This window comes from Theropithecus gelada, chromosome 1 (genome assembly GCF_003255815.1).
Source record: "Theropithecus gelada isolate Dixy chromosome 1, Tgel_1.0, whole genome shotgun sequence".
NCBI lineage: Eukaryota > Metazoa > Chordata > Mammalia > Primates > Cercopithecidae > Theropithecus > Theropithecus gelada.
In genome coordinates, this window is record NC_037668.1 from 219,752,049 (window position 1) to 219,766,655 (window position 14,607).

A 14,607-nucleotide genomic window follows, 5' to 3' on the forward strand; every position below is an offset into this window, starting at 1 on the left:
GGGTTTCACCATGTTGTCCAGGCTGAATGCAAACTCCTGACCTCAAGTGATCCACCTGCCTCGGCCTACCAAAGTGCTGGGATTACAGGCATGAGCCACGGTGCCCAGCCCTATTCCAGCTCTTATTTTATCTTTAAGAAGTCTTGTTAATTTACTCAACAAATGTAGATTGAGGAACTTCTGCCTCAGTTGCTGCTGAGTCTTCCATTGTGAAGCCTATATTCTGACACACAGATCCCAAATAGCTCATATTAAAACTGTGGGTGCCCTAATGAACACTAAAACCAAATGCAAAGTTCATGATATGAAATTATCAACATGTCTAAATTTTTTTCCCAAGGAATTTTAACTTTAAAAAAGTTAATACATAATATTTATACATATTTATGGGGTCCAGGTACTATTTTGTTACATGCATAGGATGTGTAATGATCAAGTCATGGTATTTGGGTTATCCATTACCTGACGTATTCACCATTTTTGTGTGTTGGGAACACAAAATGTCTAGATTTATTCCTTCATTAATTTAAAGTTAATATTTGTACAACAAATAGGAATTACCCTCCTTAATCAATGCCTCAGAATGTCTCTTCTCATGGCTCTCCCTCCCCTACCTCTGCTCCAAGGGGTCGGTGTGAAAGGCACAGGACATATTTTAGTTGTTGGGGGATGGCTACAGGCATCAGTTAAGCACATGCCAAGGACACAAGTCTTCTCCAACGATGCAACAATCCCACACAATGAAGAACTGTCCCATTCAAAATGGCAATAGCGTCCCCACAAGAAATACCGCTGGTCATAAGAGTAAGCTCAATATAATAGTCAATTCAACAAAAAGTTATCAAATGCCTCCTGGGTGCAAGGCAAAGTGCTAAGAGATACAGAAATAAGACACAATTGTCTATCCTCGTAAAGCTCATAAATAGAGAGGTCTCCAAAAGAGCCATAATAACGTGCCAAAGATGTATTAATAACCACTGTAAGGGAGAACTTCCTTCTAACATGGGAAATCAGGGAAAGAGTCATAGACGAGATGGTGATTGAAAGGGTATCTTAGTCCATTTTCTGTTGTTTTAACAGAATACCACAGACTGGGTACTTTATAAATACATTTCTCAGTTCTGGAGGCCGGGAAGTATGATGCCAAGAGCATGGCACCGGCATCTGGGGAGGGCCTTCCTGCTGCCTGATCACATGAGGAGGTGGCAGGAGTGTCCTCTATCTTATAAAGCCACCAATCCCATCATGGGGTTCCCACCCTGATAACCTTGTTTAATCCAAATTACTTCCCAAAGACTCCACCTCCACAAACCATTAACAAGAATTTGGGGATAAAGTTTTCAACAGATGGAATCTGGGGGACACATTTAAATCATAACAAAGGGTCTCAAAGGGTGCATAATAATAAGACAAATAGCCATAGTGGACAGAGAGGACGATGAATCAGGGGAAACATTGTTCGGCAAGACCTACAAAATGGAATGCAGAAATGTTTATTAACAAGCTGGTATATATGAAGGACTTGTGGGGAGAACCTTCTTTTTGTTGAGAAGATGTCTTGCTAAGTACCACAGGGGAAAATATCTGAGTCTGAAGGGCTTTACACTGAGTGGAAATGTCTTGTATTAGGCAAGAGGAAGGATTTGCTTGTTGCTCCAGAGATGGAAAGAGAAAGATGTGAAAACGTGAAAGCAGCACCAAAAGACAAAGTTTTATTCAACTAAGTGAAAAGCAACCATGGGAGAATGACTGGCAGCCGAGCCTAGGAAAATATAAGAAACTTTCTTTGTTGTTTCTGAAAATTCCAACCAGTTCTAACTGCTTTTGTCAGGTTACTTGGTTTTTTAAATTTGCAAAAACATGATCATCATCAACAACAGCAGCAGCCACTCTTCAGCCCCAAAATGAATATTGCTAAAAATAGTGGTTTCATCTCTTACCTGCCTTGAAGTCCTTTGTGGCCCCAGAAAAAAAAAAAAAAAGAGAAAAAACCAAATTCTCCATCTCACTGACATATATCCCAGTATACTTCATTCACTGGTCCTAAAATCTAGAAATTTAGCAAGTAGTTGTGTAAGAAGTGGTTTATTCCACTGAAAATCAGTTTGGGGAGAATCTGGTCAAAGCCAAATCCCTGTCTACATAAAATATGGTACCTCTGAGTTTAAGTTTTATTGGCTGAGTGCTACATAAATGCAATAAAAGTTTTCGATACTGTTTTCCTTGCAATAAAGATCCACTTTAGCAAATTGGAAAGGAGAAGGAAACGGGGTTCTGGAACGTGTAAATATCTGTAACTCAGAACTCAGCACGGGTAGTCATTGTGCAAACCCGTGCAGTCTTAGGTCACAGCCCTGGAGCAGGCCGTTGCAGCTGCCTTGTGAGAAGGTTCTTCACCAGAGGAGGCTGGCTGCACCGTCTATCCAACTGGAGGGTCAAGGCCAGTTCACTGCTGGAGGTCATCCTCCCTGTCCTCCATCCCCTTTGCACCTTTGCTGGAATGATCACCCAGAGATGCCGGTTTGAAAAGTCCCAGTGTCAGCCTGAGACAGTATAAGCTGTTTGCTTGTTAACACAAAGTGAACATGCAGAATTACCTTCAAAATGTAACCAGTGGCCTTTCGGGTAAAGAAGTCCTGGTCCCCACTCACAAACTGGGATGCCCTCCCTGCCTACGGAAGGATATGAGAGGCTGCCCAGCTGTTGCCACTGAGGAGATTTAATGACTTCCCTGTGTGTGCATAAAACACACACCCTCTGTCAAACACAGACACCTCTCTGTCACACACACAGGAGAGGAACTGACTTCCCCGTGTGTTCATAAAACACACACCCTCTGTCACACACAGACACCTCTCTGTCACACACATAGGACAGGAACTGACTTCCCTGTGTGTGCATAAAACACACACCCTCTGTCGCACACAGACACCTCACTGTCACACACAGGACAGGAACATTCATCATCCAGAAATACAGTGACTTCTCCACTAAAAAATCAGCCCATTTGTAATTTGGGAGAAGAAAGGATAGGCTGCTGGGGAGAGCTGACTGTACTCTGAGTACCCTCAGTGGCAGAAGGACAATGGAAAGCTGTCCCCTCAGGCACAATCGGTTTTAGGGACGGGCCGAGCTGAGACGGTCTTTGATAGGAAAGAAGACCAGGGTGAGAAGCATGAGTTTCCTTACCTCCTCTCCCACCTCGATGTCCCGGACGGCTCGCAGTAAGAGGTGGGGCCCATTGAACACAATGGAACAGTTGGGGTCACAGCTGTGATTGAGCAAAGAGATACTGGAAGAAAAAGGGGGAGACTGTCACAGCTCAGCAGGTAGAGTCGAACAACTCAATCTAACAAATGCAGTGAGTAAAAGATACCTTCCTTTGTGGGGCAGGAGCAGGTAAGGTTGACGGGACACCAGGGACTCAGTATTCAGGGTACATTCACAGAAATGTCACTCGCACACTTCCTAGGAAGTACAATTCTCCCCAAGATGCAGGCTAATTAGGGAATTCTATCATTTAATAATTAAAAAATTTTCTGAGTCCTTTTTGGGGACTGGGGCATAGTTGATTGATTAGATAACAGTCAATAAAGCAGCCAAACATGGTCAGAAAAAACCTGACTCACAAAGAAATACTTAGAGGGCTGGGTGCGGTGGCTCACATCTGTAATCCCAGCACTTTGGGAAGCCGAGGTGGGTGCATCATTTGAGGTCAGCAGTTTGAGACCAGCCTGATTAAACATGGCGAAACCCTGTCCCTACTAAAAATACAAAAAATTAGCCGGGCATGGTGGTACATGCCTGTAGTCCCAGTTACTCAGGAGGCTGAGGCAGGAGAATCACTTGAACCCGGGAGGTGGAGGTTGCAGTGAGCCAAGATGACACCATTGCACTCCAGCCTGGGTGACAGAGTGAGATTCCATCTCAAAAAAAAAAAAAAAAAAAAAGAAAGAAAGAAAAAAAAAAAAAGAAAAAGAAAAAGAAAAAGAAAAAAAATACTCTCAGACATAATGGGATGCAACAGCCAAGATACCACTGACCTTTCCCATAGGATCTCATTTGTTGAGCTCCTTTGGAGAAATGATGGCCTTTGCTAGAACATCCACATTGAAGAATAATTAGGAGTATTTGCTCCTAAATAGAGAGCTGATGTTATTTTGTCAACTACATCCTGATGCATCCTGGGCCACGGTCCAGTCGTTTTGTTACCTTGGAGGTATATTTCTTACCGTCTGGGAAACACACTGGATTTAAACTGCTATGAGAAATTGACAATAACTAGAATGAGCACTTATATGTAGAAATACTTTCTTGCATTTGAGCATGTTCATCACATTTCATCCTCACAACAATCTTATGAGGATCATTTACCGGTAAAGAGGCTGCAGCACAGAAATTCAATGGCTTGCCCAAGGACATACAACTAGTAAGTGGCGATGGAATTTGGACCGGGGCCGGAACTCAGAGCCCACGCTTTGAATCATCCTATGCTGCTGCCTTTTGAGAACCACCTACCAGTAGACCTGGCCTACGGTTAATCACAATGGTGAGAAATAAGAAAAAAGGCTGAATTCTTAAGTTCACAGTTATTAGAAAGTCTAAATTTGCATTTGGACTCTTATGGCATAAAAACAAAATGAAACTGGGCGTGACTATAGTGCTTGTGGGAAGACAGTTTCATAGCTCAGTGGGAAGGTTCAGCTCAGCAACGGCTGGAGAGCGCGTTCAGGGGCCAAAGCCTCAGAGTTTTCTTGCCCCCCTGAGTGAAGGGGCTCAGAGTACGCCAGCGCGAAAGACAGAATGAACCCAACTGATGCGTACGGCAAATCCGGTGAAACAATCACGTGCTTCAGCTCAGGAAATCGGGGAACAACCAAAAATCAGCCTGATGGCTAATTAGCACCTACCGTCCTCAACTTCTTCACCCAAAGTCCCCCTGAGAATAAGAATTTAGTTCTGAGATCTGCCCCTTTGTTAATACCACAGCATATAATGTGGGATTATAAAATTTTTTCTTTAAACTTAACATTTTCCATTTTTTTTTTTTGTAATTTATTGCTAAGTTTTAAGCTTGGCTCTTGAACAAGCTGCTGAAGCTGCCTTTGTAACTGCCTCTAAAGGGCTGGGGATTTGGGTGGGAATGAAAGTGTGTCTTCCAGTAAATGAAGCACCATACACCATACCTAGGATACAGGCCAACACCAACTTCCTGCATCTCGGCATTACAGATGGTGAAAGAGTTGCAGATCACCTGTAAAAACAAGGGGGAAAACCATCAATATTACCAGAGTCACTTAAGAAACTTCGTAGCCAAGAGAATGAAACTTTTCAAAATCAAATGTAGGAGCATCTTAGTAGTTGCGTAAGAAAGATCCAAGCCAATCATGGATGCTCTTTGATTTACAACAGAATTTATCTGGGATATACTCCCCCTAACAACATGAGGTGGTTAAGTGCAGAAATACCAACTTCCTGGGGGGAAAAAAAAAAACCAGACTTAAACCAACACGAAACCATTAATTTGAGTATCATTATCCACTACACCCAAAGTTACAGTTACATGAAATGTTCGAAATTCAGAATACAAATAAGCTATTTATTGAAAACCAGACTCCTACACAGTATCATGATTTTTTCACTCAAACTGCATGCAGTTTCCAAATGCCACCGTGTATCTGTTGAGTAATGGCAACTTGTCTCTTACTCCCACAAAAAGCAAAGTATTGGCTGGGCGCGGTGGCTCACACCTGTAATCCCAACACTTTGGGAGGCCAAGGCGGGCAAATCACGAGGCCAGGAGACCAAGATCATCCTGGCTAACACGGTGAAACCCCGTCTCTACTAAAAATACAAAAAAGTAGCCAGGCGTGGTGGCGGGCGCCTGTGGTCCCAGCTACTCAGGAGACTGAGGCAGGAGAATGGCGTGAACCCAGGAGGCGGAGCTTGCAGTGAGCCAAGATCGCACCACTGCACTCCAGCCTGGGCGACAGAGTGAGACTCCGTCTCCAAAAAAAAAAAAAAAAAAAAAAAAAAAGCAAAGTATCCTGAGTGAGCCTGTAATGCGATACATGTTGATGAAGACCACAGGGAGCACCGGAGGTCATTTAGTCAAGCCATGGCATTTACTAGGAGTCCCATCACTGGGTATACGGCACAGTGCTATGTCTTACGCGGGGATGGAGCGAAAGCAGTAAAAGACACAATCACTGTGCTCAAGGAACTTAAAAACCTCGTTTGTGAAAGAAGGTTGATGTATGAGGTCACACAGAACCATGGAAAGAACACTGGACCAGAATCAGGATATCTAGATCCTGGCTATAGTCACCCCTTCAGACAGGTGCGAGGAAAAGAGCAGTGAAGAACAAAACCAAAGTCCCTGGCCCTGTGGAGCTCAAGTTCTAGTTGAATAGACAGATTAAAAAAAAAAAACCCAACGATAGAAAAATGTCACTTGTAGATAAATACCAAGGAGAGAAACAAGGTCCTTGCAGAGAACAAAAGTTGTCAAGAAAGCTCTTTAGGATTAGTTGTCATTTAAGCAGTGACCTGAAGGGACTGCTGAAATGAACGTGTGTATTTATAGGCGATAAAGGGTCATATCAGGAGAAAGGCCAAGCGTAAAGGCCCGAAGCTAGGAATGCCCGTGGTTACAGGGGAACAGCAAAGAGGCTAGTGCGACCAGGGCAGAGTGGGTAAGTAGAGGGCAAAATACGAGCTCAAAGAGGGAGTGAGGTCATTTAGGGCCCTACCGCCACGTTTGGGTTTTGCTCTGAAGGAGACAGAAAGCCACTGGAGTTTGAGCCAAGGCGTGAAGGAGTCTGACTTCTGCTTTCAAAGGATCGTTCTGGCTGTTGTGTAGAGAATGGGCCATTAAAAGGTGAATGGAAGAGGAGAAAATGGTTAGGAAGTCACTGCTGGAGCCCAGGTGGTGGACAACAGTGGCTTGGAGGTCAGTGGTGGGAGAGGTGGGCGACACAGCCAACACGACTCACTGCAGGACGGCATATGGGTAATGAAAGAAGTCAGGATAATGCCTGAGTTTTTGGCCTGAACAAGTGGAAGATCATAGCTACCATTTATTAAGATGAGGAAGAATTTAACAGGAACAAGTTCGGTTATAGGGAATTGAGGGGAAGTCCAACAGTTCTGTTTTGGTTAGGTTACATTTGAAATCCAAGCAAAGACTAAGAACGAACAATTGGAGTTCACAAGAGGCCTTGCGCCTAGAGATATAAATTTAGGATGAAACATGACAAAGGTCATCAAAAAACAGAAAAAGGAGAAGAGGCTAAACATTTGAGATGAACCAGAGACTACAAATGGATGCTGACTTGTTATAAAATTTCTGTGGAGGAAAAAGTGATGACAAACTTCTCAAATCAGGTTTACATGATAGAACACGAAGCATGAAAATACGTTGAGTCCTTTGAGACTCTTCCACTGCTCCGAACAGCTCTTACATGAAATCTGGTGCAACGTATCAAGATTTGGCTTTTTTTTCCTCTAAATATGTGATAAAATTGCAGTTTCAAATCAAGAGAAAAATTGTACATACATATTTGTAAACGAGTACTAAATTGCTTTAAGGACATCTATTTTGCATTAAGCAGCAACAGTATATTGTCTATATATACTTATGTATAAAAGAGATGGTAAAAATATAGGACAAAAACTCCTATGTTTAATTTTTGAAATTTTAAACATTTTCAAATGTGTATAATTTGGGGAGGGATATATGTTTTAACACATATTTTAAAGTATAATGAGAACTTCAGTCGAAGTAATCCACCAACAACAAAGCCAGGTCAAACACATCTCATCTGTTAACTTCTGAATCAAACCAGCATGGTTTTTTCCTGAACTATGAAGCAAATTAATGGTTTTTTTCAAAATAGGAAAAAATCTTTATCAGTTTTATTCCATTGGTTTATTCTGATGGATTCTGATGGAATGTTTAAGAAGGAAAAGCTAACAAAGGGAAATGTCAGCTTGCTTGTCTTCCACTGGGAAACTTTTCCTGATTTTCTAAGATGGCTTACCCCGTTAGCAGCATTTATCATACTGGATCATTATTTGCCCATTTACTTGCCATCATACACAACTAGATCGTAAAATGCTTGCAGGGCAGACATAGTGTTTCATTCATCACTCTAGTCCTGTACCTGGCACAAAGCCTGGCAAACAGAAGACACTAAAGAAAGTATTTCTCTTTTTTAGAGATAAGGTCTCATTCTGTCACCCAGGCTGGAGTGCAGTGGTGCGATCATGGCTCACTGCCGCCTCGAACTCCTGAGCTCAAGCAATCCGCCCTCACAGCCTCTGGGGTGTAACTGGGACCACAGGCCAGCACCACCACCCCTGACTAATTTTTTAAAACTTTTTGTAGAGAGAGGAGTCTTGCTGTATTGCCCAGGCTGACCTTGAACTCCTGGCCTCAAGTGGTCCTCCCGTCTCAGCCTCCCAAAATGCTGGGATTACAGGAGCGAGCCACAGCTCCTGGATTTCATCTATACTAGTCTGAGTGTTATGTGTTAGTCTTTCTTGGCTAGTATACAGAAGGTTTAGTGTTTTGCCTACTCTCACTTTTATTTAAAATGCTGGTTCCATTCAGCACTATCTCAATTAATAACCTGACAGGAAATATTTTTGACACACACAACTGAGAGCAACAGTGGATATGCGGAAGCTCTCAGGTTTTGTTTTTTTTTTTTAATGAAAGAGTAGGTAGATAATATGTCCATGTGTGCCCAGTAACTTGAAAGGAATTGCTCTTTATATCAATAATTAAAAGAATGGAAATAAAGCCCAGAAATAAAAGTTTAAACATTTTTCAAAGTATTCTCTTTGTGAAAACAGTTTTCTTAGGGAACTGCACAGGTTAAAACAGTAAATGAATGCATATGTCACAAAAAGATAATATTTAGAAAAGTATATTAATGGTACTATTTCAATAAAAATAAATGCAACTGGGTTAATGAATTTGTTCTAAAAATTAAGCTTGAGTATTACTTTAGAAATTTTTACCATTTCTTAAAACTATAACACATATTTAAATTATTTTATTATTGCATGTAAAGTTATATTTACTTTTCATAATTTTTCCTTTAAACTAATTGAAAGCCTTCATATCCAACATTATAGTTTTTCTAGACAACAAAAATCTAGTGAGTTGCCATTGAGCCTCTGTGTTTTATAAAAACAACTACAGTGAAATTTAAAATGTTCTGTGAACCAAATTCTTATGTCATTTGGTTCAGAGTCTAGGTACAGAAACTGACATTTGTGTTCTGAGGTTAACAATTCCCCTGTAGATTAGACACAAATAGCAAAATCAATACCAACACATAAAGTGAATACCTCAGAAACCTTATAAAATAAGTGTATTACCATGTATTCAAATTTCACATTTTTCCTGAAATTCTTAGGACTAAAGGCTTTGTATTGTAGCAGCAGTTAAACTGAGATATTTGCAAAACAAGAGAAAATCACTACTATGCCATTATCTTGCAATGGTAAAAATCAGAACAGCCATAAGAAAACTCACCACCAATTAGAGCTGAGTAATTCTACACCATAACTCAAGAACCCAGCCACTTCCCAACCCCGTCCCCCAATTACTGAATTCTACACAGCCTATTTCAAATAATCCTTCCGATTTCCAAATATACGTATAAATTTTAAAGCACATTTAAAAAGAAGGGAATTCCGTGTCTGAACACAACTGTCCAGTGGTCTCCTCCAAGACAATCTGCATCTCCTTTAAAATTTCTCCTCTGAAATGTTCAGCACAATGCTTGGCACACTAGACTTTAGGCACATCAAGTTTACTAATTAGAGGGACTAAATGTGAATTTTCAAAATGGAGTTTAATGCACTGAGTTTTATTAAACTCTGTGGACAGAAAGACTGGAAGGAGGAAGAGTTGGCAGGTATGAAAACCAAAAGCAGAGGTTTTTACACAACATAATTGCCTCCGCTCCCCAGCCCCCCCATTCCTAGAACTAATATTTCTCTAACTTTAAAAGCATAATAAGTATTTTAATCAGGGTATATTTTTCTCTACCCATAGAATATGACGGGTTATTAAGTATAGACTTTTTCCAAAATCTTCTCATAAACCTTAAGAGATTAAAAATTGTATCTCCCAGTCCCTCCTATCTGTATGGCAAATATTAATCCATCTTTCAGGACTCAATTCAGGCCTTGCCTGTCCCATTCCCTCTTTTGGTCACATAGTTATAATTTTTGCTCACCCTAAGGATAAAGGGTTTGAAATCTCCAAACCAGAACAACAGCAGGAGAGAACCAGGCTGGCGAGGGAGGTCAGCTCAGGAGAGAGAACCGGGCTGGCGAGGGAGGTCAGCTCAGGAGAGGAGAGGCTGTACTTCCCAAATGATGATTTGCAAATCCCAGGATCCATAAAAGTGTTTCCAGAAGGTTTACGGAGTGCAGGTGATTTCAGCAACGGTTCCAATTTCAATTAAAAACAATCGATAATGGAAACGAGGACCACACTTACCAGGAAGTTGCTGGAGAGTCTCGTGTTTTACCAGTGAGCATGCTTTAAAGTTGTGGGGGCAAAGGCCCATGCTCACAGCTCAGTCACCAAGCTGCATCGTCACTACACTGCTCGTCTTGTCACAGTTTGACATTATAGAGTTTTCCATTGTTTCTTAGTCACATTATTTCATTTGCAAACCCAATGGACCCCTGATTAAAGACAGAAGCAAGTAGGAGATATGACCCCAAAAGCATAACGTAGACAAATGGGGTTGCATCAAACGAAAAAGCTTCTGCATAGCACAGGAAATGGTCAAGAAAGAGACAACCCACAGAGTGGGAGAAAATATTTGTAAACCATATAATGGATAAGAGGTTAATATCTAAAATATATAAGGAACACAAACAACACAGTATCAAGAAAACAAATCAACCAATTTTAAAATGGGCAAAGGATTTGTGTAGACATTTCTCAAAAGAAGACAGACAAATGGTCAAAAGATTCATGAGAAAATGCTCAATATCACCAAATGCTCAATCATTAGGAAAATATAAATAAAATCATAATGAGATATCACCTCATACCTGTTTCATCAAAAAGACAGAAGACAAATGTTGGTGAGGATGTGGTTGGTGAGGGTGTGGAGAAAAGGAAACTCATGCACACTGGTGGAGTCTACGTTAGTCCAGCCATTAGGAAAAACTGTACAGAAGTTACTTGAAAACTTCAAAATAGAACTGCCATATAATCAAGCAACCCCATTTCTGAATATACATCCAAAATAAGTAAAATAAGAGATATCTGCGCTCCCACTCTCATGTACATTGTGGCATTTTTCACATTAGCCAAGATATGGAATTAACCTAAGTGTCCAACAAATGGATAAAGAAAATGTAGACTAGATACACAAATGGAGTAATCATCAGCCCTAAAAAAGACGGAAATTTGTCATTTGCAACAAGACGGATGAACCTGGAGGACATTATGTTAAATGAACTAAGCCAGATACAAAAAGAAATAATCCATGATCTCACTTATATGTGGAATATTAAAAAGTCAAACTCACAGTAATAGAGTATAATGGTGGTTACCAGAGGCATGGGCTGGGGAGAGAAATGGGGAGATGTTGGTCAAAGCGTGCAAACTTTCACCTTCTTCACAGGAGGAATAAGTTCTTGAGATGAGCACAGCATGGTGACTACAGTTAATAAACTGTATATGTATTTCAAAGTTTGAGAAAAAATTTCAAATGCCTCACCATAAAAAATGACATGAGGTAAGGGATATGCTAAATTAGCTTGATGTAATCATTCCACCTTGTATACATTTACCAAAAATTCACATTGTACTCTATAAATATATACAATTATTTGTCAATTAAAAATTTAAATAATTTAATAAGACAGAAAGCAAAGATGTTGAACGAGGGAAAATACCTAAAATGATAATTCCATAAATTTGTCTCAAGATGTTTTATATCATGACTTATCGGGTTGAAATTCTTATAGAACATCTCAAGACATCTCTAACATTTGAAAAAATGTTAGAAAAAGAACATACTTTGAATACGTCATCTTACATTTTGCAGATGGCATGAAGACTACAAAAGTCCCCAGTGTGTTGTTTGAAATGTGCTTGCACTTTGCTACCTAAAACCTTTCTTGTCTTATAATCTAGAAAAACGACATAGAAATCATGAAACATAATCTAGCTGATTTATTCAAGAGTAAATTATAAGAATGGTAAGCATCAGCTCATGAAAGCAATATGCAACCTAAGGTCCAAAGCAAAAGTACTTCATTTAAAAATCTGTGTTGATGAAGGCCAAGCGCAGTGGCTCACTCCTGTAATCCCAGTACTTCGGGAGGCCAAGGCAAGTGGATTGCTTGAGCCCAGAAGTTTGAGACCAGCTTGGGCAACACGGCAAAACCCCGTCTCTATAAAAAATGCAAACATTAGCTGGGCATGGTGCCATGCACCTATAGGTCCAGCTACTCAGGAGGCCGAGGCTGCGGTGAGCCATGATCATGCCACTGCACTCCAATGAGGCTGTCTCTCCCTGCAGCAAAAAAAATTGTGTTAATCATGTTTTTACAAAACTAATTTACAGCAAGTTAAACCATGTGATCTCACATGATAAATGAGAAAACTAAAAATTTGTCTTTATATACTATGATTATTATTAAAGATTTTACACATTTACTTTACAATACAAGCCAAGTAAAAATTATTACTTAAGTTCTTTATCCCATCACCTATGACAACATACTTGGGAATTTGTCTTTCTAGACTGTGGTACGTTCAACTGTTTTTGTTTTCACAACTGCAATGGTGTCTGTCCCATTTCAGGTTCTGGCCACAAGTAAGTCTGCAGTCCACGCTAGACACACAAAACACTCAACAATTACTTGTCAAGGCGAAAATCAATATCGAGGCCAATATCACAAGGAATGGCAATCATAAAGTTGTGCTATTGTACGTCTCTCCCACAGTCAAACTGCCAAATGTTAGCAAATGAAGCCCCTTTAGATAACATGATTGCTTTCTAAAATCCACACAGATTTTCATTTTCTAAGACCTTTACTCACAACAGAACTTATAAACAACTGTCCTTCATAAGAGAAAGCAAAATAGTCACAAATTTGTCCACTGCTCCTTCCCTGAGCTGTTACCTGGCATTTCACCTCCTTAAAGCCATCAGATGAAACAAGCACTTACTACCGACGTCTGTCAAATATGTACAGAAGTATAAAGCTCTGCAACATCAATACGTAGAGAAGTACAAAGCTCAGCAACACCATTTTCACTGTTCTGTTTTCCTCCCACATCCTGAGGTTCAGAAATCTATGAAATTCTTATATAATTTATTATAAGACATCGTTATAGATTTCTATAGCTCTGCAGTCACATTCTGTTCTGCTACCGATTTCATTTAGATGTGCTCCACTCCAAAAAGTTTCACAATGAACTGAACTTTCTCCCATGTATCACACTTAAAGATTCCTTTGTTCAGCTTAAATCTTCAAAACATTCTCTTATATGATCCTGTAGTTTCATTATTCTCTTTCCAAGTAAGTGGTGTGGAAATCCACCCCCAGCAGTACCAGGACGCTTCACTGTAATCTCAGTCCCAGTACTCAATTCCTAAATCAAGTATGCTAGGTGCTGTAGAGCACCTGACTGAAGTTGAATTAGATATGGCAGCGTGTGGCTCAAATTATCTGTTTTTCCATCAAATTAATGGAGAAAAGAAAACTACAGAAAAATGTTACACGTGAAAGGTAAGACTGCACAGTAATCAACTGCCTAATGTAATCCCCAAATGAAAGATACCGTGTGTGCTGAGGTTCCTTTCACTATGTAGAAATTAAGGTGAATATTCTCTCCAGGTGAACTTTTGGCAGGCAAGGGTTTGTCATACCGATGATGCCTGACATCTCAGGGAGTGAAACCCAGAAGCAGGTATTTCACATGACAGCAGGTGAAGTGTGCATGACTTGTGTACAAGCTGTGTGGGCTCACATGAAGGCATTTTGGGGACTAGTGCGTGGCTGTTTCTGGCAGTCAGTGGCAGCCTAGATGGGGAGCACCTCAGTGGGCCAATCCTTCCTTGGTTGCCCAAGCACGCCTCATCCCTGGATACTGCCCAATAACCTAGTAGGCAGGGGCCAGAGAACAAAAAACATGGATCAGATGAGAGAAAGTCACAACTTTAATGATGTGGTCCAGAGGCATCAAGAAATACGTCTCTGAGGTCAGACAGCCCCTCTTTTGATCTCTCCAGGTATGCTCCTTTATTTTTGGAAATATAAAAAGACATAAAAGAGGAAATTCATCATGGCTTCATTCCAACCCCTCCACTGTCTCTTTGTCTGGAGGTAGCTCATAATTCTTCCCTCTCCTCTTCCAGACACTTTTATAGATGGCCAGATACACAAATCACACTGGTGGGAGTTCAACGCGAGGACATCATCTGATCATTTGTCTTCTCTCCTGGTACCATGTTCAACTAGTCACTATCATGAATATATCAATAGTATCGTTCCCAGCCTCTTTCCTGACCAGATTCCTGAGCTGGCAAGTAGCTAAAACACCAGCATCCT

The 14,607-nt window shown here is 40.6% G+C and overlaps 1 protein-coding gene across 2 annotated transcripts in view; it reads right to left on the bottom strand.

Annotated features, from left to right (window-relative positions):
- SMYD3 (SET and MYND domain containing 3) overlaps nucleotides 1-14,607 on the bottom strand; it is a 743,226-nt gene that overhangs the window by 174,516 nt on the left and 554,103 nt on the right. For both annotated transcript variants that reach the window (XM_025385514.1, XM_025385504.1), the window contains 2 exons: nucleotides 5,187-5,254; nucleotides 3,190-3,292 (listed from right to left, as the gene is read on the bottom strand). In XM_025385514.1, coding sequence (XP_025241299.1) covers nucleotides 3,190-3,292; nucleotides 5,187-5,254 — 171 coding nt within the window. The remainder of the gene's footprint in view (nucleotides 1-3,189; nucleotides 3,293-5,186; nucleotides 5,255-14,607) is intronic.